General features: G+C 35.5%; 1 protein-coding gene across 1 annotated transcript in view; it reads left to right on the forward strand.

The window, feature by feature from the left end:
• Nucleotides 1–26,820, forward strand: part of NET1 (neuroepithelial cell transforming 1) — a 73,406-nt gene that overhangs the window by 14,280 nt on the left and 32,306 nt on the right. Inside the window, exons 2-3 of the mRNA XM_058532354.1 lie at nt 12,342–12,408; nt 16,775–16,834. Of these exons, the coding sequence (XP_058388337.1) occupies nt 12,342–12,408; nt 16,775–16,834 (127 nt within the window). The remainder of the gene's footprint in view (nt 1–12,341; nt 12,409–16,774; nt 16,835–26,820) is intronic.

Genomic DNA, 26,820 nt, shown 5'->3' on the forward strand with positions numbered 1-26,820 from the left:
AGGGAACATCTTTATAGGAAGAGAGAGCAAATCCTTTGAGACATCCCAGGGGCCTGCTGGAAATTCTCAAAGTTACTCTCTGGTCAACAGAAAGACGTCATTTAGGATTTGAGTTTTGGGGAAGCCTGTCAAAAATATCAAAAGCTTTTAAAACACTTAGTCAAACAAGATCATAGGTCGCTGTGAAAAAATGCTTAGTTATCCATTTCACCATAGTGGCAATTAAAGATTTTCAGGCAGCTGCAGAAAACTAAATAGCTATAAGAAAAACCTTACCTCCTGTGATTAAAGACCTGATAAAAACAATACAGGAATTTCATTTTGATAAAATATAAAATCCCTACCCTTCTGGTAGACTACTCAAAATACATTTCAGAATCTCTTAATCAAGAGCAGACTTAAAGTCTCAGAAAATTATCCTTTTAAGAGAAAGAAAAACCAAATTCTAATTTTTGCACCAGCTTACTTTTGATTTTAAAACTTATTCGTTTAATTAAATTCATTTTCATATTAGCCAACTTGACCATGCACAAAACTCCTTCCTCAGGGTTCCTCTTCCACAGTCCTTCTATACCTTTCTTTTTACATCCAGAATTTGTCCCGTACCTTCCCTCCTTCCTACTACTCCAGGACAAAAATATCTCCTTTCCTTATACCTACCTTCTTTACTGGAAACATACATCTTTCTTTTCTTGTATACAAAGATGTTGTCCCTGTTTTTTACATTAGCATCCTGTGGATTGGCAGACCCACAAATACTGTGTAGAAAGATGTGCTTACTCATAGAAAACTTCCTCATAGAGTGGCACAAAACGTGTTTATTAATAAACCCAAGTATTTTTCTAGTTTTTCTATAATAAGGCAAAGGTAGATAAATCTATGTTTAGTAATTAATGTCTAATACCTTGTCTTTTGTGGAAATGACCTAGATACTCAATAAATTTCTGTCGTTTAACTTACCAAACTCTAAGGTTTAAGTCATCAAAAGGTTTTGAAGTTATTTTAAATACATATACCCTAACACATAATTATTGTTAAAAAGTTCACCCAAAAACTTTTCTCTTACTTAAATCTATTTAGTTTACTTGCTTCCAATAATTATGTTTAGATTGCCTACAAAAACTTCATGAGACTTAGACAAAACCAGCTATAATTCGAAACTATTATTTTTGCTGACAAATTTTGTAACAGAGGTAACTTGTATGTATCATATCCAATGCTGATAACTCTGGAAACATGTTGATTTCAATCAAACCAGAAAGCTTAAATAAGCTTTCATTTACCAAAGATTATTTTATATCATGTTAACTTGAAAAATCTTTGGGTTAGTTTCTATTACATTTAGAAATAATTTATATAAGCACTTACTATAAGCCAATTGAATAGCGCTCTCTTATAAACTGGTCTTAATAATACTATCTGGAGGTAGAAAAATATCACATTTATAATATACATATATAGATACACACATAAACACACAGACAAATGCAACATAGAGTTTATAGCCTCCGATTTTAAATTTTCCTGAGATTTTTGGGCAAGGGTGCTTTCATAGCAGTCTGCATCTCTGAAAGCTTCTTCCCCCCCTTTTTTTTTCTTTCAGTCTTAGGAGTCTGGGATGTTCTAGATAATATCTCCTGGAGAGGCTACAAGTTTTTGAGATAAACAGTGGAGGTTAGTTACTTGTGAAAGGACTGACATGCCCACCCAATTACATTATCCTCAATTTTCTTCTTTCCCTCTGGTTACTTAGTTTTATCTTAATTCAAGGAAGAAAGCCTGAAAAATACCTATCAGGCTTTGAATATCAGCTTCCAATTTGGCCAAATTTTTGATCATAAGTTGCTAAATTCTTTCAAATAATCTTGTTAGGTTTCAGCCAGGACGAACAGTAACTGTACCTGGCAGCATTAAACAACTCTAATAATTTTTAATTCGTTTTCCCTTGACTGTTTAAGGGTAGCAGTTTCCTGGAAAGTCAGAGTCTCGTTAACTCTGGGAAGGGCTCATATTGGACCCTCCTTCTAAGGAAGATTACGGGCGTCTATAAAGCTTTGACTTAATAGACTTCTTTTAGGTACCTCTTATAACTTAATTTTTTGTTAGCTTTTTGCAACAAAACTTTCAATGAGGCTATTTTGGAATTTTGAAGACTTTGCTTTTAAGTGCACTTCTTTTTTTTTTTTGCCCCCCAAAGCCCCAGTAGATAGTTGTATGTCATAGTTGCACATCCTTCTACTTGCTGTATGAGGGGTGCGGCCTCAGCATGGCCGGAGCAGCGGTGTGTTGGTGCACGCCCGGGATCCGAACCCGGAGCATGTGCACTTCACCGCTAAGCCACGGGGCCGGCCCTAAGTGCACTTTTTAAAATGATCTTATCTAATTGGAAAGTTCCTTCCAATGGCCAATATAATTCCCTTGAGGCTGGCAGCAGTTTGGTGGAACTCTAGCCACAAATGGAGTCCAACCATCTCTGGCACTCTGACTACAATAGAGTGCAACTCTATTTTGTCTGACTATTTTGGGGTCGCCCAGCCTGAGGATTATCAAGCCAAGCTCTCAGGACACAACACAAGCTCAGGAAGATTTTGCTGTTCTCTGTAAATATTTACAGCTTCTGGAACCTTTAGTTTTTGAGCAATTGTGCTGATACGTGGTGTGCTTGACTCTTAAGGGATTAAAGATTTTATTTAATCTCTGTTTGGCAGCTCGTAAATCTAGTGCACAAAAGAGACAAATTTTGGAACCACAAAGGAGCCCCAAAGTGGCCACTATAATTTTAAATTATCCCAGCTTATCCTAATCCAAAGATCCAGCCATTTACAGTTAGCCCCATTTTGTTAAGCGCTTACAAGTATCAGCTCTGTATGTATTGTTCGTGAAGCCAGCTGGAGTTCCAGGGGGAGGCTGCCCGTTCGGGAACTGGTTGGCTTTTGGAAGCACAGTTTCCCGTTTTCTTTTTGTTTGATTTTACTATAAAATCTGAACAACTTTTAAGGACAATGTAGTGGGTCAGAAGTGTGCTGGTTGTGAATGTCACTTCCTAAAAAAGGCCAGTACTGGTGTCCCACCTCTTTGGAGCTGAATGAGTTTTCAGTCCCTCGTTTTGCTATTAAACAATGTGTTCAGACTTTATAGACACAATTCTTTCCAATTTGAAACCATATTAAAAGGTCAGCCTGCAGCATTCACTCCAAAGTTCCCCCTAGGCTCCCCTGGCCTAGGGGAGGAGGAAATTCCCCCTAGGTTCTTCTTGCCTGGGAAATTCCCCCCTAGGTTTCTCTTACCTGGGATATATACCGGTACCCCCTTAAGACACCTAGTCCTAAGGCTTGAAACAGCTCAAGTAAAAGTCAGGACTTACAACTTTAATAAGGAGGTCCGGGCTTCAGGAGAAACTCACTAGGGCACCCAGAGTGCAGTGAAGGCAGGGGGGTTGGAGGGGGCACAATGGGCTCGTGATGGACCAAGTGCCAGTTCAATGTAGATTTCAGGTGGTCTCTGGTGGGTTTCTCTGAAATCTTGCCACACTGTGCCAAAAATAACCAATAACCGTTCTGTAGATAAAATGAGGTTTACTTGAGCTAGGATGAGGATTGTAACCCAGGAAGGCAGTTTCCACAGAGGAAGAAAGCATTCTGGAAAAGCATGGTTTTCAGTACAGTTTTATACCTTTTTAGAACAAAGAACATACATTAAACACACCCAGGATACATATTCATCAAAGCTTCAAAGAGGTATTCAGTTGCAAATTAGCAGGTCAACATGACCCTGATGTCCAGGAAAGGGAACTTATGTTCAAGAGTACTAATACAAGTGTTACCAAGAGGGCATTACCAATACTGGCATTGTAGATGGGGAATTATGCATTCTTATCTTAAGAGAGTACATTCTTTACTTTAATGGTTAAAGCAGATGTACAATGTATGCTTGATTGGCCATAGGTCAGCCTTCTTTAGTTCAAGCTGAATTAGTTTTGAACCAGAATAGCTACCCCATATATCTCAATATGTGAAAATCTTTTGTCAGTCTGTACCAGGTTAAAAACAGGATTATGAAGCTGATTTGTCTCTACTAAATATTGATACTTGGGATTGTTTCACACTGAGGTAAAAAAAAAGTTTTTTTTAACATAATATATGTGTGCTGATTGCTAAAGGATATGGCACGGGAAAGATAATTAGGAGGAAAAAAAAGTAGAAACATCTGAAATCCAGTGGGGTGTAAGCTTTCTAAGTAAGTGCTTCATGTTATATGGCAGGTCTCTCAAGTCCTTTCTGCTCTTACCTCTCTCTGTTTTTGTTCTGCATAGTAGGCAAGGGTCTTGTCCACAGACAGCCCTGGGCCCCACCACATGATTCAGAGCTCAGAAGGCCTGCTTTTCTGGCCTCATTTTCCTGACAGAGTCTGTTCTGGCCCCAGCTTTGATTCAACTAATTATTTTCTCTGGGAATGTACATTCCTTTAGACTGAGACTCACAGCCAAATAAAACTTGAGTGTTTAAAGTGTTTAGGCTTTACAACCAGACTTCCTGGGTTCAAACTCTGGCCGTTGAGGACTTAATCTCTTTAAATCTCATGTCATATTATCTATTTCATAGGGTTGTGAAAATTATGAGATAATTTGTATAAAGCGTTAGTACATAAACATGGTAAATACTCCATAAATATTAGGTATCATTATTTTTGCTTTCTGCAGGAAACACTCGAGTTATCACGTATTTACCTTCTGTCAAAGAATATTTAGCAATTAGCTCTATTGCCAGCTCTTGTAGAGGTGGTATAGTATAACCATTAACAGCACAATGCTAGAGCCAGACTGCCTGGATGTGAATCCTGATTCTTTCATTGACTGCTTTGAGGTTGATACCAAGCCTCTTAATCTCAAGTTCTGTGCCCAATGCACAGTAAGTCAATCACTGAGACACCAGTGCTTGGAGATAGAGAAAGGTTTATTCAGATTGTCCAAAACGAGAAGGTGAGAGTGTTACTGAACCAAGTGGGCTCACCTCCTGGTTAAATAAGACTACACCAGTGGAAGTTGTCTCACAAAGTAAAGTGTATTTGCAGCAAATAGGAGGCCATGAGGAATCGTTTCCAAAGTCATGGCATCTTCGAACAAAGGGAAGCAGGAACTTTTATTTTGGTTGGGGAATGAATATTCAAAAGGGAGAGGTGGGTATTCGCTTGCACAGGCTCAGTTGGAGAACATGCTTCCACATAATGAGGCCTAAGCTCCTCCTAGAGAGATCTTTGCATTCAAAATAAGGCAAAGATCATGAGCACAGGTCTTGTGGTCAGGCTTGGTCAGTTTCAAGATAGCTGGTGGTTACATCTCCTTAACATACAAAATGTAAAAGGGGCTCGCCCGGTGGCGTAGCAGTTAAGTTCGCACGCTCTGCTTCAGTGGCCCGGGCTTCGCATGTTCAGATCCTGGGCTCAGACCAATGCACTGCTTGTCAAGCCATTCTGTGGCGGTGTCCCATGTAAAGTAAAGGAAGATGGGCACGAATGTTAGCCCAGAACCCATTTTCCTCAGCAAAAAGAGGAGGATTGGTAACAGATGTTAGCTCAGGGCTAAACTTCCTCACAAAAAAAATACATACAAAAGGAAAAGAAACAACTTGGAAAAACAGTTAATTGCTTCCAAACCCACTTTTGAGTTTTTTGAGGCACCTAGTCATCACAGAAGGATAGGTTCTCTCAAATCCGCCTTAATGAAAGAAGAAAGCAGGGGGTCTTTATAGAGCTAAGGGGCTGAGGAGGGGGAGTTTTAGAGAAGCAAAGGGGAAATCCATGTTTCTTTCTTTCCAGGTAAGCCCTTGGGCAATCAGACTTCTGGACATCAGCTGCAGCTAGGTGCTGGTTATCTGGTGATTGTAACTTCTTCAGAGGCATTCTTTTTCTTCTGCAAAGCAAGCTCATAAGTCCTTGTGACCCTTGAGTCATCCCTCAGGTTAAACAAGAAAACATCAAATTAACAAGATTAAATTCTTTCCATCTGTGTCTGTGTTGGGAACAAGGTCGAAGGGTAATCATGTTCTTATTGAGTATTTACAGTAACCCTTAAGTACCCAGCTCCAATACTTGGACCAAGTTAGTTAATGCTTGCCCCCAGCTTCTTCATTTATAAAGTGGGAATAATAATAGTACCTACCTTATAAAGTTGCTATGAGGATTATGAATTAATGCATATAACTCACAAGCATCTAAAATGCTTAGAATAAATAGTGCCTGGTGCATAATAAACATTCAATAAGTTTTTGTTGCTATTATTATAAAAAACCATTGACAACTATTTTAGTGCTGAAAGAGAGGGCCTTCGAAATTAGTACAGCCTTTTCTTTTAAATATGAGGCATTTAAAGTTCAATGAAATGTCTACAGCCAGATACTGGAAGAATTTTGTCCTGTATTTCCTAACTCTTAATTTAATGTTCCATTTGCCTTGCTTCCTCCACTGAATGTCTCTAAAGAGATGTATTAGTAATATTGATCAATGAAACAATTACTATCACGTAAGTCACATTTAAGAACATTACACATCACCTGTATGGCAGGAATATAAATACATACTGATCTTTTTAAGGATTTTATAATATTTTCCTTTTAACAGATTTGAAGTAATGCTGTCCATTGGTAGAAAGATAATACTATGACCTATGATCTATCAGTAATAAAGGGACTTACTCTTTAAAGTTTATTTTTCCAGTAAAATCGATGAATTTGTAGAATGGCTGTCCAGGGTTAAAGGTACAATCTTAAGCCAGGGTAGCTGTTGTATAAACTCAGATCTGAAGATTCCTGTTCCCTTTAACGGAATTTAACTTTTTGGATGGGATATTTTTCAAAATGTATCTTAAACTAAATTAGAACATATAAACACAAATAATTGAGCCAGTTCTTGGTAACTCAAAATTGTCATTGTTACTACTATTTATATTGATAGTTGCTAAAAATAAAAGGATGCCTACGTCAGCTCCTAAGGCTATTTGCTCCCACACTTTTTAACAGTGTTAATTGAGGTATAATTTTTATAACATTCACCCATTGTAAGTGTGCAATTCAGTGATTACTAGCAAATTTATAATTATGAAACTATCACCACAATCCACTGTTAGAACATTTCAACACCCCAGATATTACCTCAAGTTTGTTTACAGTCAGTCCCCGCTCCTACCCCCTAGGCCTGGGCAGCCACTGATCTCCTTTCCATCTTTATAAATTTCTATTTCTGGATATCTCATATAAATGGAATCATACAATATGTAATCTTTTGCATCTGCGTGTTTTTGCAGTTCATTCATATTATAGCATGCATCAATATTTCATTCCGTTTTATTGCTGAATAGTATTCCATTATATGAAATGAATATTCTACATTTTGTTATGCTATTTACCAGCTGTTGGAGATTTGAATTCTTTCCAGTTTGGGGCTATTATGGATAATGCTGCTATGCACATTTACGTACAAGTCTTTGTGTGGACATATGTTTTCATTTCTCGGGTAGATTTCTAGGAGTGGAATTGCTGGGTAATATGGTAAGCTTGTGTTTAACTTTTTAAGGACCTGCCAAACTGTTTTCCAAAGGCTACTAGATTTTTAATGATGTATGCTTTTAGATATTTCTCTCTTCCTTCACTGTTAACTTGCTGCTGCTGCTATCCTCTGTACCCCTTCTCCTGAATTTGATGCTGTGGGCAAGGCAACCTGATAAGTATATTAGAATTGCATAATTCAAAGGCACTAAATGATGGTCTGAGTATTAGTGTAGGACATTGTGATATCTGGAATGGTGTGTGTCTGCTGGTTTCTAGATGTTCAGCTGTTTTCTAGACTAGAGATGTTCTAAAATATGTCTATTATTTGGAACTCTCACATACAAGTGAGAAAACCCCAGTATAGTAGGGGATACAGTCTACTTGATTAGCAGCTCCTCCATCTTTATGAAGTAGAAGAAGAGGCAATTATAGCAAAAATGCTGAGCCGTCAAAACAGTCGGAGATGTCTACGACATCAGATATTTGACACAAATAAATAAATTGTTTCTGTAATGATTTTCATTGTTTTTTGCCTAATTTGCAAAGAAATTGAGAACCTGAGTAGTGTAGCACTCCAAATATCAACAGATGTTAACCACAGAGAATAATTTACATCATTTTTTTTACATTTGTTGTACCCTTGGCATTTACAGATTAACTTTGTGTGTGTGAGAGGAAGATTGGCCCTGAGCTAATATCTGCTGCCAATCTTCCTCTTTTTGCTTGAGGAAGAGTGGCCCTGGGCTAGCATCTGTGCCCATCTTCCTCTGTTTTTGTATGGGACCCTGCTACAGTATGGCTTGATGAGTGGTGTAGGTCTAAGCCCAGGATGTGAACCTGCGAACCCCTGGCTGCCAAAGTGGAGCACGCAAACTTAACCGCTGCACCACCGGACCAGCCCCCAGATTAACATTTTTAATTTTGGCTATTTATGAGTTACATGTAGTAGTTTATAATTAGGCTGAGGCATTTATTTGAGTTGTACTGCTGGTGTGTGGGAGCAACGACCTTAGCCCAGCAGCTACATTTCAGTACTATTGTATTCTTGTTTTCACATAGGAAGTAATTCTTCTTATGAGATCCAGAGGAATCCCAAACAATGTTAAATTACACTTTGTCGTATTTCAGGTATCCCTATGCTTCAAGTCTTCTTTTTTGCTAATGTCAATGACCTACTCTGCTATATTCCTATCATTAGTCCTTCTATTTCACTTGCTTTTTAAAAATATTACTTTGCTAACTCATTTTGGTTGTTTTTCATTGTAAACCTCTAAATATCTACCTTATTATAAGCCAGTATCTTTATATTTTGTGGTTTGTTTTCCTTTTGGATTCGAAGAGTTAGCTCACTTATATTGTCTGGTACACCTTATGAAAATGTTCACTGAGCTACCTTTCTGCCATTTATAATTCCAGTTCAGCTCTTAATTATCTGTCACGATAGAGGAGGCAGTGACACAAATCATAATCTCTGAAAATATAATTGAGCTAAAGAATGAATTAACAGAATGATTATCTTTTTGAACATCAACTTTACCATTGTAATTATGCTTTGTTGAGACTAAAACTAGATTAGAGTAAAAATAATTTACATTGTTCAAAAACACACCAAATGATATGAAAGGAAGTATTTTAGATGCCAAGGAATAATCACAATGGGGTTAATAGGAAACATAATTTAATACACCAACCTAGTTCCTTCGGGCATTAGTTTGTTTTATCCCTTAAATGTTGTAATTATTTGGACATATGAGAAAAGGGGATTGAACGAAAAATCTTGAAAAAATGGACTGTCACTTCTTGTTTTAGCCTTTAAACTCCCTTTAAATAGACTGTACTGGGTATCTTCTAGAAAGGCCACTTATAGTCTTAATGTCTTGTGAAGTTAAAACTTTTTTCCCACAAGGATTTAAAATAGCTGTTACATTTTGAGTCTGACCCCTGTGAAAAATAACTGTATGTCTTTCCAAGATTTTTGAAAGTTGGCACTGTCTCGCATGCTTTCTGGGCACAATTTGTTTTTTGGGTTCCTTTTTTCCATGAGTATTCAAAATAAATAGGTACTTGTTATTGAAATGGGAAAAAATAGAATTAGTGTAAAGCTGATTACAGCTAGTGCTGGAAAGAATCTTGCCATGCGATTGGAAATATTTTTCGTTTGTTGCCCTGTTTAAAATTCCTAAGAGCTATTTTTCTTTCCAGCTTTCAGACATCAAGTTCATTCTAAGGGTCAGTGTGGTCGATTCTAGGGAATAAAGGAATGAATAGCTTTGGTTTTGTGTTCTCCTTAACACTTGTCTTATACCTGAAAGTATGTGTTTGTTCACTGTTTTAAGTGCCACTATGATTCCTACTTTGTAATGAGTTTTTACATTAGATTAAAAATAACCTGAGAAATTATAATTGCTGCTTCTCTACCCAGTCCCCACTGATGTCTCTTTTTAACCATGTAGTATATGATAGCACTTACCTAGAGCAGTGTTTTTAAAAAGTGTGATCTATGGACTTATACGGTCTGAAGGTCCTGTTTTCCCTATAATCTTATAGCATTTATTATATATGTATTGTTTAGTTATATGAATTATAATTTACTTCAAATGTCTTTTTTGTTTAACTTAAATATCTTGTTCCAATGTTTTATCAAAAATCATACTGTTTTCTTCATTGTTGCTTGACTTCTACAGCGGCAAGAAAAATCAGTTCCTTAAGTTATCTTGCTCCGCTAAAGAGGCTCCCCCCAAAAATTTTGAGCTCCAAGAGTAATGAAAGGCTTACTGTGTTTTAATCTTTCCCAAATAATTATTTAGGAAATGTTTGCTTTAAATATCTTAAGATCTTTCTCTATTTCTAATTACTGTTAGTGGCATCATATTTCACTATGCCAGGAACCTTGGTAATAACTGAACAGGCAGGCATAGGGAGGAAAAGGGAAAATCTCCTACCAATTTTGTCGTTGAGCCCTCTTTCTAATGTGCTTCTCTTCTCTAACCTTGCTGCTGTTGCCTCAGGCCCTTACCATCTATTGTAAGCACTACCAGAGCTGCCTCCTAACTGGTCTTCCTGACCAGTCTTACCTTGTTCCAATGCATCCTTCTCTATTCAGTAGCTGATAGCTGCCATACATATTCAAGATCAAGTCCATACTCTTTAAGGGTTGTACGGAAGGCTTTTTATCATGATCAAGCCCTTATTTCTTTTGATGCGCAAACATAAGAAACTACTTGCAGTTTCCTGAAAATACTTCATTTCACTCCCCGTTAACATGTGCTATTCCTTTTGCCCAGAGAGCCTTCCTGGCTCTTGTATGCTTTGCTAATTGCTATTTCTCTTTGATTCAGCTTTAGTATTACTTAAGAATTAATTCGTCCATGAAGCCATTTTAACACTCTCTTTCTCCTTGTAGCCATTTTCCCTTGTGTTCCTTGTCAAAATATAAACAAACTCCTGCTTTATATTTAGCTTAGAAAATGACAGAAACCCTTCTATTTGATTTAAGTTTGTAAATTTTTGTAGGAATAATAGCTATCTGTGGTATTTCTGTAACTTATAGTGAAAAAAGACCATGACAGTCAATGGATGATGGCCTGACAGTCCAGGAAACTAAACAATAATTTCTGTAACAATCAGCCCAAAATGGCCAGGACTTGAATAGTAACTGCCAGCTTCCCTAATTTTTGTCCTTGCTTCCAAATTAGAACCAACCAGAAAGAGCCAAATATGCACCCTAACCAATCACATAGGAAGCCAAATATGCACCCTAACCAATCACATAGGATGCCCCACTCCTAGTTCGCCTACCTGCAGCTTCCTGGTGCCAATAGCCTCCAGTCAGGGCACAACTTTTTTCCTCCTAAAGCTTTCCCACTCCTCAGCCTGCCTTTGCGTTTGCCTAAACACGAGTGATAATGGCTGACTCCCTTTGCTATAGCAAGCTCTGGACAAATAGCCATTGCTTTTTTCATTTGATTGGTCTTGATTTGTTTCCACAAGGGGGGAAAACACCTATTTATTTACATCTGAAGTGATTAACAATAAGTATAGTTTATAAACTATCATTATTTCCTGTGCTAGCTATGTTTTCTGATTTTCTACTTTTTATAAATATAGAAGTTTAAAAGTAAAGACAGGTTTTTGTGACAAGAATTCTCTTGCTTTATTTCTTTACATTGAAAGGAAAGATGACATGGAAGAAAAATCTATCACTTAATAGTAAGGAATAAAATCCTAGTCAAAGTCTCAGATGTAGTTATTTAAAGCTTTTTATTTGGTTTATTAAGTCATAATTTTAAAAAAAATCAGTACATGGAAGAGACTTAAACATGAAATACAAATTAAATGCATTTAGGTTTTGTTCATCATGTTAAGAGTATCCTTTTCTTATTTTGAAAACATTAGGCATGAATGTTGAATTTTATCAAATAATTTTTTGCATCATTTACTGTTTTTTATTTAACCTATTAGAGCAATATATAAATACATTTCATATTATTGAACCATGTATATATTCCTAAAATAAACTCTGCTCGAGTTGGTGAATTATTATTTTTTTAATACTCTAAATCTGTTCACTAATTTTATGAAGGCTCTTTAACTTTTGTAAAGATTCTGAAAATGACCAGAACCTATACCCTGATTTTTTTGTTTTTGCATACCCTCCCTCTTATTTCTACACTTGAATGACTAATAAGGCTACTTAAAACAGTTTTGAAACTATGAAAATGATAACTTTTTATCTGTCTCATGCTTTATTATACTGAAGTTACTCTCTATTTATTTATTGTTTGAATTTTCTATTAATAGATATTCCCTTCGGAGAGGTAGCTCTTTCACATTTTTAACACCTGGCCCCCATTGGGACTTCACTTTGGTGAGTAGCTACTTGGGTTTTTTATTTCAAGACAGTAGGTAGAATTACTGCCTGGGTTGCCTTTCAGTCTGATGTATAGTTCAGTTGTCTGTACTTCTCTGAATATCATAAGGTACAGAGTTTCTATTATTATCTTTGGCAGCTTAATTTGATTATTTTCTTTTCTGCTAACAAGCTGAAAGAAGTTTTTATTTTAATTAAATATGAAACATATTTTGAAAAGTATCAGATCTATTCATCTTTAACTCTATGCAATCCTTTCTCATATTCCTACCAGTGTTAAAATTAAGAAAATATATAATGAAACATGAAGTTACTTTTATGTGCATACTCTAACAGCTTTTTTTCTTGATTGAAAAATATAAAAGTAATTGCAGATAATTATATAATGAGTGAATTATTTTCTATTATTAATCATCTTAGTGTAGAGGGACTATTTCATTATTTTGAGAATGAAACTTTACAGAAGCATCTAACTTTGTACAAAGTGACACCAGAAAATTGATTCTTTTTGTAATTAAAAACTCATTACCTTATAATACTCATATAAATAAAGTATGTACAAATAGAGCATGATTCTTATGTTTTTCTTATTTGAGGGAAGTAACAAAAATGGTTCTGTTTCTAGTTTGCCCAACTTATGTGGATGTATTGATGATGTGCTGATGGGTTTAGCATTACATATTTAATTTGTATTCTGTTCTTTTGTATTTAATTTATATTTCTGTTGGGGACTGCTGTTCAAGATTTCTGTACTCTTTACTGATTACATACATTAATTGGTCAGTAAAGCATTCATAGCAAGAATCTCCTGATTTTAATGCAATTCTGCATTTCCCTTTGAAACTTTTTTCATCTTGATCCCTTTCCCTTACTAGTTGCCAAGCATAAACTTAAACAGAAAAACTTTAGTAGAAAAGTGTCTCCAAAACTGATTTTGCCAAACCTATCAGCAAAAATATTTTGAGCATATACCCCATATATATTTATTTATAATTTTTATGTATGTACCACCATTATTAGCTAATATGTCAAAGTGCAATACTCACTTAGGGTAAGGTTAATGATAGTGGACATAAATCTGTATTTCAAATAGTCATGATAATTTCCCAGTTGGGGCTGACTTCTTATTGGATCTGATTAGATCACCATTGTCTTTAACCTTGTAATGTGAGTAATGATGAGCTCATCGTCTGTATATTAAATATTAGTAAAGCTTATTTTTAAGGATTAAAAAATACATAAAAACAAAAGTTCTACCATTTTCCTCTTGCACTCCATATGCTCCAGGATGAGTGCATCCCACTTGAGAAAGCACTTTTGTAGACGTCTCCTGTGACGAAAGAAATACCTCATGGTTCATGTCTTAAAACTTTTGGAATGCCTTAATTAAGGAGCACTAAGAGGGAGATTTATAACTTTTAAATACATAGTTTAAGAAAGGAAAATAACAAAAATTAAGCATCTAACTCAAGAGGGTAGAAAAAGAACAATAGAGTAAACCAAAGAAAATAGAAGGAAAAGTAAGAGTGAAAAAAAATAAAATCATTACCCAATCATGGTAAAATTCTTGGCAAACCAGGAATAGAATAGAACTTCCTTAACCTAGACCTGCTGCAAACAACATACATAATGATAAAATGTTAGAAACATTCCTTTAAATTTAGAAAAAAGCCTACTGTCACCATGTCTATTTAGCATTATACTAGTGCTCCTAGTGAAAACAGTAAGACAGGAAGACAAGTGGAATACAAATTAGAAAGGAAGAGACAGTATGATTTCATTACTTATTGTCTACGTAGAATAGCCAAGAGAATATTAATAGCAGCTCTTAGAACTAATAAGAGTTCAAACAAGGTTACTGTCTATAAAAGTTATAAAAAGAAACCAATAGAATGTATATATATTAGCAATAAATGTAATTATTAAAGATGCTTTTATTGAAATAAAACAATTTTAAAAACTAGGAATAAATCTATGAAAAGATCTGGAGACTTGTATGGGCAAAATTGGAAAGCATTAGGGGCCAACCCAGTGGCGTAGCGGTTAGGTCCGCGCGCTCCACTTCAGCGGCCCAGGGTTCGCAGGTTTGGATCCCAGGCACGGACTGATGTACCACTTGTCAAGCCATGCTGTGGTGGTGTCCCATATAAAAAGTAGAGGAAGATGGGCATGGATGTTAGCCCAGGGCCAATCTTCCTCAGTAAAAAAAGAGGAGGATTGGCAACGGATATTAGCTCAGGGCTAATCTTCCTCACACACACACAAAAAATTGGAAAGCATTAATAAAAAGAACATAGAACACCTAATTAAATGGAGAAATATACCATATTCATGCAAGGAAAGAGTCATTAGTTAAAAATGCCAGTTCTCCCCAAATTAATTTATAAACTCAGTGCAGTTTTGATAGAAATCCCATGAGAGTGTATTAGATCTGATTCCATAATTCATGCAGAAAAGTAGAAAGCCCAGAACAACAAAAGTACTGTACAAGTCAGGAAACATTAGCTAATAAGACTTACTACAAAGGTACAGTAATTACACAGCATAATATGGGTGCAGCTATAGATAAATAGATGGAACAAAATAGAGAACCCCGAAACTGACCCACATATGTGTATGATAACCTGCTATATCATAGGCATTATGAAGGAATGGTGCTCTCAACAAATGGCGTCAGGGGTGAGGGCAGTTGGCTGTTACCTCATACCACATATATACAAAAATAAATTCTAGATGGATTGAATAGATAAATATGAAAAGCAAAACTTTAAAACATTTAAAAGAAAATAACAGTAGAATGTTTTAAAATGTGTTAAATTTCTTTATACATATGCCCCCACACATACGATTTTATATACATGCGTAAGTATGTTCATGTACATGCCTTTTTCCCTCAGTACAATCTTTTTGCTTGGCAGTTTTCTCCCCCTTTCCTCTCTTCTCCCCCTGTAAGTCCTTCTGTCCCCCAACCTCCACTCTAACCCATGTCAACAACACTGTATGTATCCCTCTATATTTTGCTAATATAATTATTTACGAATACACATACAGCCTCACACATAAGATACACATATGCAGGATTTTTGCTTAGTTTGCTTTTCAAAATTAGGATCATATTATTCATATTTTCTGCATCTTCTAGATGTGACCTTAGGATCAATAAAGATTTCTTGAGTTCTGTCACCTCATTTTTTAGTTTTTCCAATTCTGGCTTATAGTGTTCTTTCATGTCTTGTACGTTTTCTTAATGTCTTTTAGCTAAATTTGAAATAGTATGTTTTAGTTTTTGCTCTGCTTCTTTGAGCATTTTCTTCTGAGGTGCCTTCATTCCCTGTAGAGCTGTTCTTCTGCCCCTTATTCTCTTTTTTCTTAGAGTTATTTTGTGTAGGATTTGACTTGGAAAATTTTCTGTTCATTTTCATATGAATTTAGTTTTCCTGAACTTTTACAAAGAGGCTTGGTTCAGATAGCTTTTCTAACTTTACAGAGCCCCCTCTTTTGTTGTTTTCATGGTAGCTTGCTTTTGAGACTTTCAGGCCCCATATATTTTTCCCACTTCTATCTGGACTTTATCTTTCCTTTTCTCTATTGTCCCTATCCTGCTCGATTTTGGTTCTGTTCCCACCAGTTTCTCCTTGGGGTGGGACCAGGTACTGGAAGGGAGCCCTGGCTGGTCTATTTTGAGAGTTCAGAAGAACTAGCCTGTATCACAAGTAATCTGAAAAGTTATTTTGAGATGTGGGAGAAGGAAGTGTTACTTAAGGAGTCTTCTTCAGTATTGATTAAGGACCAAAAATTAAAGCTATCTATGCAGTTTTGCCTGCTATTGGCGCCAGTAGGGCTGAATGAAGGTGATGAATGATTACTGGAAGGTACACCACGGACCTGTATGTTCATCTTCCAGCTGATAAATCCTGCTTCAAGCAACAAATCTTAATTACTTTAAACCATGAGAAAAGGATATACGTTTTTCTAGTGAGGGCCCCTCCCCCTCATAGGATAAATAATGTGTTGCTTTTTAAAAAAAACTTGTTACCTTTATATATAAAACATATTTTACTTTTTCTCTAAGTACAGACAGCCCTTGACTTACATGAGTGTTCTCTTCTGAAAAAGTTAAATAAGTAAGTTTTTTAGTAGAGTGGAATCACTTCACAACAAGAGATGATTTAGTCAGGGGATACTATTTAGACAGTATATATGCTAGGGATAATTTAGGAGCATCCTTCGTAAAAATAATTTTTTTATGAATACAGCCAAAGGCTTCACTTTTGAGAAGCAATTTTTCTGTTGCATGGGATCTTTGTTTAATGGAGTAACACGCATTCTTTCCATATAAGAATGAAATCTTTTTTTCTTACAGAAAAGAAAACGAAGAGAGAAAGATGATGATGTCGTAAGCCTTAGCAGCCTTGATCTGAAGGTAAGCCTTACTGCTCTGTCCAGGAAAGCATTGCAGATAGCATTTTACTTCTGTACTGCAATAATAATGAATGCTGATTTTTTTTAATGGAAAACTGAATAGTATTGGCTCTTACAGATATCCTCTTTTTTCTCTTCTACTTCAAGAATGAGGAGAAACAATGTTAGGCCGTAACTAGTATCACAAACTGAAATGCCTAAGGAGACCAAGCCTAATAATATATGCAAAGAAAGGAGGTAACATATAGGGACTGTGGTGAAAAGGAGAGCGCTGTGCCCCTCCTGTAAGAGGCAGCTGCTACTGTGCTGTAGCCCATTGCTGCGTGTAGGCCTGTGGAAATCTGGATTTTTATGTACTATCTCCTGAATTTTAAACATCAGACCAAATTTTTTCTAAAAAGCCATGCAAGCCAAACAACTCGTCTACAAGTCAGATATGGCCCAGGGGTTTCCAATGTTGTGACCTGTGATAAACTAAAGCTCAGTGCACACTTAAAAATAATTATATATCCTTTTATGTTGCTTAAGTAAAAATTTAGTTAAAAAGTTAAAATTATAGTTAAGTCCAAAAACCTGGTATCTTTGGAATACTTATTCCATTTTTGTCAGTTGGCAGATTTTACAGAACCATCTTGGTTTTAAGAAAGCTTTTTTAAAGATTATGAAAAGGTTATACATTTTTTAAGTGAGGTTTTAACAAATGTTTGACATCATATTTAATAATGGTGGCTGCTGCTTCTTTTTAAAGACAAGGTATTTCCTAAAGATTAAATTTTTATAGATCTGCCCATCAACATTTTAGCAAATTCAGCAAGCCAGTTTGTGTGTGTACATATTGTCTTTATAGAAAAATTATGTTTTAGGTGTTAGACTTTTTGAAAAACAGTTTTAGTTACATTTTAAAAATCTTGTATTCAAAGAAAGGGTAAAGTATGAAATGGCAACCCTGAGTATTTTTAGGTATGCTTCAAATCAAATCATATACAGAAATAAGACAGAATTTGTAGTTTGCCACATTAAAATCCATGGCAATCCTCCTTTTCTTCACCCCAGCTTCAGCAATTATCAATATATGATCAGACCAGTCTCATTTCATCTGTCCACTCTCCAACCCTCCCCTGCATTATTTTGAAGCAAATCCTGGACATTGTATCATTTCATCTATATCATCAGATTTAATGTTCACACTTTCCTTGATTGTCTTATACATTTTTTTGTTTTTGTTTTTGTTCATTTTGTCTGTTTGAATTGGAATTCATATAAGGTCCATACATTGTGATTGATTATATCTTTGTAGTATCTTTTAATCTATAGGTTCCCTCTCTAGCTCTTTTTTTCTTGCAATTTTTTATTGTTGTTGAAGAAACCGTGTCTTTGTTTCTGTAGATCTTTCCATAGCCTAGCTATTCATGATTGTATCCCCATGGTATCATTTTCTGTGTTCCTCTATTCCCTGTATTTCTGATAAATTGGTAGTTACAGATTGTTTGGGACTATGTACTTCCCGCAGGAGGTATATGTCTTTCTGTGATGTTCTCACAATTAACTATCATTGTTTAGATCCATTTACTCATTGGAAGTTGCAAAATGGTGATCTTGTGCCTTTATCAGTCCTCTGTTTATTAACTGGAATACTTCTATAAAGAAAAATTCTCCTCATCAAACAGTGGGTTATTCTGAGGTACTCATTTATAATAAAGGCAGGACAAGGGCTTTATTCCTTTCCATTATCAGTTTTCAAGAATAATAAGTTTTATTCATTAAAATTCTCTAAAAGTAACTAATGAACTTTTTTTCTTTTTTAACATTATGATAAACTCATGGATATGAACACATTTCTTGTGTTTTGATCGATTTCAGTTATTACTCTTACTATGCTCAAATTATCCCACCTTTGGCTAGTGGATGCTGTTTCAGGATGGCTCTTTTGTCTTTTCTTCCCCCCTAGCTTTATTAAGATATAATTGACATACAATATAGTGTAAATTTAAGGTATACAATGTGTTGATTTCCTGTGTCCTTTTGACATGACCCTTGTCTCATATCTACAGGCTTAATAGCCTCCTTTTCTTCCAAGATGACAAGTTATTGTACTTTGTACTTGTACTTTTTTTTTTTCCTGCTCCACATCTGGAATCAGTCATTTCTAAAAGCCCTGATTTCCTTAGGAAATGGTGGAGACTAAAATCTGGGCATTATGAACACTCCTTGCTACTGGATTGATCATTGTTTCTAGGCCTTTTTAATGGACAGAGCTAGGAACTATATATAATTTTTTTAAGATACAATAAATTATTTCAAATTCAAGCCTAAAGGGTTTTTTTACTTAATCTCGTCACTCATACTATCTAGATCTCTTTTACCCACACCAAAAATCTGGGTTCTCGGGGACACTGACATTTTACTCACTTGATTTACCTACGGTTCAAAAACAACAGTCTACCTTACTACAAACTGTAGTAAGGTAGTACTGCATTACTATAAATGATAGGATTACTGAAAACATTTCATGTTTTATTTTTTAGGTTTTTTGTTTTGTTTTTACATATAGGTCATAGTAAGGATGTACAAATTACTATGTTTTTAGATTATTGAACTAGTTCTTTTCTGTGTGTAATTATGCCAACAACTCACTTGTTTTTATTTTCAATTTTTAAGAATTACTACTTTTTAAATTTAATTTTTCTTATAATCATGTAACAAAATTGTGTAGAATTTCAAAGTCAGTTCTGCAAGATTCTTATTTCTATCCCTGGCTCTTCTACCCTGCTCCTTCTTGCTTCCATACAAAATCTTTTCTTTCTTTTTTAAATTTTATGGTTTATCCTTCTACTTTTTAAAAATATAAGCAGTTGCACATATATCTGTATATCCCACTTTCTTGGATAAACAATAGCATGCTGTCTTTCATTATGTGTCCTATTTTATTCTCCCCTTTTAGTTTTGCTTGTGTGTTTTTGCTTTGTATATCTTTCAATATTTAGGAAAGTTCGTGTTTTTGTTCTGTTGGTTATCTTTATATAATGCCTTCAGTTCCCTCCTTTTGGCTATTGTAAATTGGTTCATTCCTATAAGCATTATTTTAATTAACTAGCTCCTCTTTCTCCCCTGATTGAAGTAATGTCTCTTTGTTCTTAATTAGTACATTTAAGTAATAAGTGCTTATTTTACTTTTCATGTGCACTCACCATTCTTTTTTTTTTTTTAATAGTTTTGCTGTATCTACAGGGTTAGAGCATTTAGCCATTATAAACTATGCTATGTACCCTGCTAACGTCATTTATTCTTAGTTCTACAGGTAAATATATATTTAATGCTCAGCACCAGGCCTTGTGTTGATACCTTCCTAGGATTTTGGTTTTCTGAAGCTCATTCTCTAGCACAGGGATCAGCAAACTGTGGCCCACAGGCCATATCTGACCTGCCCATGGTGTTTATCGCTGCTTTTATAAGTACTGCTGTGGCCTAAGTTGAGTAATTGTGACAGAGACCATATGACCTGCAAAGACTAAAATATTTACTATTTGGCCTTTTACAGAAAACGTTTGCTGACCCCTACTCTACAGTTGAGTAAATTCAGAGGAAGTGTTGTGGGAACAATATTCTCTGATTTGTTGAATGTTCATGTCAATTTGATTGCAACCTTTATACTTGAAGGTTAGTTTGGATAGATATGAAATCCATGGCTCACATTTTCTTTCCTAGAATATATTCCATTGTTTTATGGCATAAAGTGCCACTGTTGAAAAGTTAGAATAAATACGTAGTTTTGAGTCATCTTTTATTTTGGAAACATTTTTTCTTGAATAATAGTTGTTGGTATTTTTACTGTTCTATTTTTTTGTTTCCTCTGCCTGCCCTTTATACTTAGGTTGGATCTTTATCTTTTATATCTATCACTTTCTCTCAAAAGTGATAAATCTCTTTCTCTTTCTTATTTTGAAACTCACCTTCCTTTTTGACTTTTTCTCTTAACGCATTAGTCATTGTTTTTTTCATTCTGAAATAATTTTTCTTTTCTTTTTAATTCTTTCTGTAGTTCTGTCACCTCATTTCAAATCTTCCTTTTTCCACTCACCTAATTTCTGAGTTTTATGTTCTTTCATAGCTTCTATAATTTTCTTAATTTGTACTATGCTATAGAGACATTATTCTACTCCACATTTTCTGTTTTCTTATAATAGTTTTAAAAAAGATTCATGATTCTTGTCTGTTGCTCATTTTTTAAGTGCAGTAAGTTTTCTTCTATTTTCAAGTGAAAGGAGTGGGCCAAGATAGCCTGTTTGCAGCTTCATAACTCTAGAGCTTTCTCTTCTACTGTTTTCACAAAGTGATTTTAAAAAATACAGCCTCATGTTTTCTGAGACCTTTCTTTTCTGCTCCCTTTCTCTTTTATCTGGACTTTTTCTTATCTTTGCTTCTATTGCCCTGTTCTGCTCAATTTGGGTCCTACTCCTAGCAGTTTTTCGCAGAGCAGTGTTAGTTTGGAGAGTTTATATGACCCAGACTTCTTCAGCACCAATAAACCTTATTGCATGGCAGTGTTCTTGCTCTCAGCCTAAGAATTCGATCCTTGGAGTCCTTCTCAAGTTAGGCTATTGCCGGGGGTGGGAGGCCTCCTCTATTCTCAGGGCCATCAGAGAATCCAGTTGCCTTCCCTCTGCTTCCTTGTGCACAACTGCTGCTATCATGTAGGTCTCATAGATGTCTGGTTTGTCACTATCTGGCAAACAAAAAGTTTTGGGGAAAACATTCTCTCTTCATTTTGTTGTAGATTGGGTTTTCTGTTTTGCTATGCAGGTTGCTCTATCTGCTTTTTTTTTTTTCTTTAAAGAGTGAAGACCTATCAAAGATTTAATTAACATATTGAGTGAACCAACAGAATTGTGTAAAGCTGGTCAAAGGACTACAGGAAACATTGAAGTATTCTAACTACTGAAAGAAAGGTGGAATAAGATTGCTAAATAAGATGGAAAACAAGTTAATATCCTCATCTACATCTCTGCCTACGAAATGTATTTGCGTTGCTATGAGTTTTCTATCGAGTTAACATGTACCCTTATGGAGTTGTAAAAAATCCTAATCAGTGACAAATAGTGAATCATACAAAAGGTACATAGCCCTAGAAAATGAGATAATCCATGGAAGGGAATTCAGGCATCCTTTTTGTATGATATCAAGTTTTGGATATTTTCTTTATTTCTAATTCTTTCCTTAATTTTATCACCTTTATAATTCTGATTTATATTCTTTTCATAGCTAATTTTGGAATATTATAGTTTTTATTTTTATGCTTTTTTTTTTTTTTTGATGTTTTAATGGTTTTTAACATTGTGAAATTTTGGGTTGTGCATTTTTGTTTGTCCATCACCATATATGACTCCCTTCACCCCTTGTGCCCACCCCCCCACCCCCACTGCCCCTGGTAACCACAATGCAGTTTTCTCTGTCCATGTGTTGGTTTATATTCCACATATGAGTGAGATCATACAGTGTTTGTCTTTCTCTTTCTGGCTTATTTCACTTAACATAATACGCTCCAGACCCATCCATGTTGTTGCAAATGGGACGATTTTGTCTTTTTTTATGGCTGAGTAGTATTCCATTGTATATATACACCACATTTTCTTAATCCAGTCATCACTCGAGGGACACTTAGGTTGCTTCCACTTCTTGGCTATGGTGAATAATGCTGCAATGAACATAGGCGTGCATAAGCCTCTTTGGATTGTTGATTTCAGGTTCGTTGGATAGATTCCCAGTAGTGGGATGGCTGGGTCATAGGGTATTTCTATTTTTAATTCTTTGAGGAATCTCCCTTCCAGTTTTCCATAGAGACTGCACCAGTTTGCATTCCCACCAGCTGTGTGTGAGTGTTCCTGTTTCTCCACATCCTCTCCAACACTTGTTGTTTTTTGTCTTGGTGATTATAGCCATTCTAATAGGCGTGAGGTGGTATCTTAGTGTTGTTTTGATTTGCATTTCCCTGATGATTAGTGATGTTGAGCATCTTTTCATGTGCCTATTGGCCATCTGTATATCTTCTTTGGAGAAGTGTCTGTTCATTTCCTCTGCCCATTTTTTGATTGGGTGGTTTGTTTTTTTTGTTGTTCAGTTGTGTGAGTTCTTTATATATTATGGAGATCAACCCCTTGTCAGATGTATGTTTTGCAAATATTCTCTCCCAGCTCGTTGGTTGTCTGTGCATCTTGATTCTGGTTTCATTTGTCTTATAAAAGCTCTTTAATCTGATAAAGTCCCACTTGTTTATTTTTTCTTTAGTTTCCCTAGTCTGGGTAGGCATGTCATCCGAAAAGATTCCTTTAAAACCAATGTCAAATAGTGTGTTGACTATATTTTCTTTTATGAGTTTTGTAGTTTCAGGTCTCACCTTCAGGTCTTTGATCCATTTTGAGTTAATTTTTGTGAATGGCGATAGCACATGGTCCACTTTCATTCTTTTGCATGTGGCTTTCCAGTTTTCCCAACACCATTTATTGAAGAGACTTTCCTTTCTCCATTGTATGTTCTTAGCACCTTTGTCAAAAATTAGCTGTCCGTATATGTGTGGTTTTATTTCTGGGCTTTCAGTTCTGTTCCATTGATCTGTGTGTCTGTTTTTGTACCAATACCATGCTGTTTTGATTACTATTGCTTTGTAGTATGTTTTGAAGTCAGGGATTGTGATGCCTCCGGCTTTGTTCTTTTTTCTTAGAATTTCTTTAGCTATTCAGGGTCTTTTGTTGCCCCATATAAATTTTAGTATTCTTTTTTCTATTTCTGTGAAGAATGTCATTGGGATTCTGATTGGGATTGCATTGAATCTGTAGTTTGCTTTAGGTAATATAGACATTTTAACTATGTTTATTCTTCCAATCCACGTGCATGGGATATCTTTCCATTTCTTTATGTCATCATGGATTTCTTTCAATAATGTCTTGTAGTTCTCATTGTATAGGTCCTTCACCTCCTTGGTAAGATTTATTCCTAGGTATTTTATTCTTTTTGATACAATTGTAAATGGTATTATCTTTTTGAGCTCTCTTTCTGTTAGTTCATTATTAGCATACAGAAATGCAACTGATTTTTGTAGATTGATTTTGTACCCTGCAACTTTGCTGTAGTTGTTGATTGTTTCTAATAGTTTTCCAACAGATTCTTTAGGGTTTTCTATATATACAATCATGTCATCTGCAAATAGTGAGAGTTTCACTTCTTCGTTGCCTGTTTGGATTCCTTTTATTCCTTTTTCTTGCCTAATTGCTCTGGCCAAAACCTCCAGTACTATGTTAAACAGGAGTGGTGAGAGTGGGCAGCCCTGCCTAATTCCTGTTCTCAGAGGAATGGCTTTCAGTCTTTCCCCGTTGAGTATGATGTTGGCTGTGGGTTTGTCATAAATAGCCTTTATTATGTTGAGGTACTTTCCTTCTATTCCCATTTTATTGAGAGTTTTTATCATAAATGGATGTTGTATCTTGTCAAATGCCTTCTCTGCGTCGATTGAGATGATCATGTGGTTTTTATTCTTTGTTTTGTTGATGTGATGTATCACGTTGATTGATTTGCGGATGTTGAACCATCCCTGCGTCCCTGGTATAAATCCCACTTGATCATGGTGTATGATCTTTTTAATGTATTGTTGTATTCGGTTTGCCAATATTTTGTTGAGGATTTTTGCCTCAATGTTCATCAGCAATATTGGCCTGTAATTTTCTTTCTTTGTATTGTCTTTGTCTGGCTTTGGTATCAGGGTGATGTTGGCCTCGTAGAATGATTTAGGAAGTGTTCCATCTTCCTTTATTTTTTGGAATAGTTTGAGAAGGATGAGTATTGAATCTTCTTTGAATGTTTGGTAAAATTCACTGGAGAAGCCATCTGGTCCTGGACGTTTATTTTTTGGGAGGTTTTTGATTACTATTTCAATCTCTTTACTTGTTATTGGTCTATTCAGATTCTCCATTTCTTCTTGGTTCAGTTTTGGGAGATGGTATAAGTAAGAATTTATCCATTTCTTCTAGATTGTCCAATTTGTTGGCATGTAATTTCTCATAGTATTCTCTTATAATCCTCTGTATTTCCGTGGTATCCGTTGTAATTTCTCCTCTTTCACTTCTAATTTTATTTACTTGAGCCTTTTCTCTTTTTTTCTTAGTAAGCCTGGCTAAGGGTTTGTCAATTTTGTTTATCTTCTCAAAGAACCAACTCTTTGTTTCATTAATCCTTTCTACTGTTTTTTTGGTCTCAATTTCATTTATTTCTGCTCTGATTTTTATTATTTCTCTCCTGCTGGCTTTGGGCTTTGTTTGTTCTTCTTTTTCTAGTTCTGTTAGGTGTAATTTAAGGTTGCCTATTTGGGCTTTTTCTTGTTTGTTAAGGTGGGCTTGTATCGCTATGAGTTTCCCTCTCAGGACCGCTTTTGCTGCATCCCATATGGTTTGATATGGCATATTATCATTTTCGTTTGTTTCCAGATAGTTTTTGATTTCTCCTTTAATTTCATCAATGATCCATTGGTTGTTCAGTAGCATGTTGTTTAATCTTCACATTTTTGTCACTTTCCCAGTTTTTTTTTCATGGTTCATTTCCAGTTTCATAGCCTTATGGTCTGAAAAGATGCTTGTTATGATTTCAATCTTCTTAAATTTATTGAGGCTTGCTTTGTTTCCCAACATATGGTCTATCCTAGAGAATGTTCCATGCGCGCTTGAGAAGAATGTGTAGTCAGCTGTTTTTGGGTGGAGTGCTCTGTATATGTCTACTAGGTCCATCTCGTCCAGTTTTTCATTTAAGTCTAATATTTCTTTATTAACTTTTTGTCTGGATGATCTATCCATTGCTGTAAGTGGGGTGTTAAGATCCCCTACTATTATTGTGTTGTTGTTGATTTCTCCTTTTAGGTTTGTTAATAGTTGCTTTATGTACATCGGTGCTCCTATGTTGGGTGCATATATATTTATAAGTGATATGTCTTCTTGATGGAGTGTCCCTTTTATCATTATATATTTCCCTTCTTTGTCTTTCTTAACCTGTTTTATCTTGACGTCTATTTTGTCTGATATGAGTATGGCAACACCTGCTTTCTTTTGTTTGCCATTAGCTTGGAGTATTGTCTTCCATCCTTTCACTCTGAGCCTGTGCTTGTCTTTAGTGCTAAGATGTGTTTCCTGAAGGCAGCATATTGTTGGGTCTTGCTTTTTAATCCATCCTGCCACTCTGTATCTTTTGATTGGAAAGTTCAATCCATTTACATTTAGGGTAATTATTGATATATGAGGGCTTAATGTTGCTGTTTTGTCACTTATTTTCTGGTTTTTTTCATTTCCTTTGTTTCTTCTCCCATTTGTTTCAGACTGTCAATTCAGTTTGGTTGTTGTCTTATGACTCTTCTAGTTTTCTCTTTGTTTATCATATGTGATTTTGTTTTGATTATTTGTTTAGTGGTTACCTTGAGGTTTGGGCAAAAAATCTTGTGTATGAGATAGTCCATTATCTGATAGCCTCCTATTTCCTTATACTAAGTCAATTCAGTCACTTTCCTCTTCCCCTTCTAAGTTGCTCTTGTTATACCTTATTCTATCTTGTGTTGTGGCTGCGTGTTTACAGTGATGAGGTTAAATTTATTTTTGGTGAGTTTCTTTCTTTGATCTTTGAATTTAGTATTTAAGTGGTTGCTAACCTATTCCTGTAAAGATCTACTATTTTTCTGAGTTTATCTACCTATGTTTCTCCTTGCTCCAAGCTTTGTATTCCCTTTCTCTCCTTTTCAGGCCTGAGGGCCTTCTTGAGTATTTCTTGTAGTGGGGGTCTCGTGGCCATAAACTCCCTTAGCTTTTGTTTATCTGGGAGAGTTACTATTTCTCCATTATATTTAAAGGATATTTTTGCTGGATAGAGTATTCTTGGCTGAAAGTTTTTGTCTTTCAGTATTTTGAATATTTCATTCCAGTCTCTCCTAGCCTGTAAAGTTTCTGTTGAGAAATCCGCCGA

This window comes from Diceros bicornis, chromosome 36 (genome assembly GCF_020826845.1).
Source record: "Diceros bicornis minor isolate mBicDic1 chromosome 36, mDicBic1.mat.cur, whole genome shotgun sequence".
Taxonomy (NCBI): Eukaryota; Metazoa; Chordata; class Mammalia; order Perissodactyla; family Rhinocerotidae; genus Diceros; species Diceros bicornis.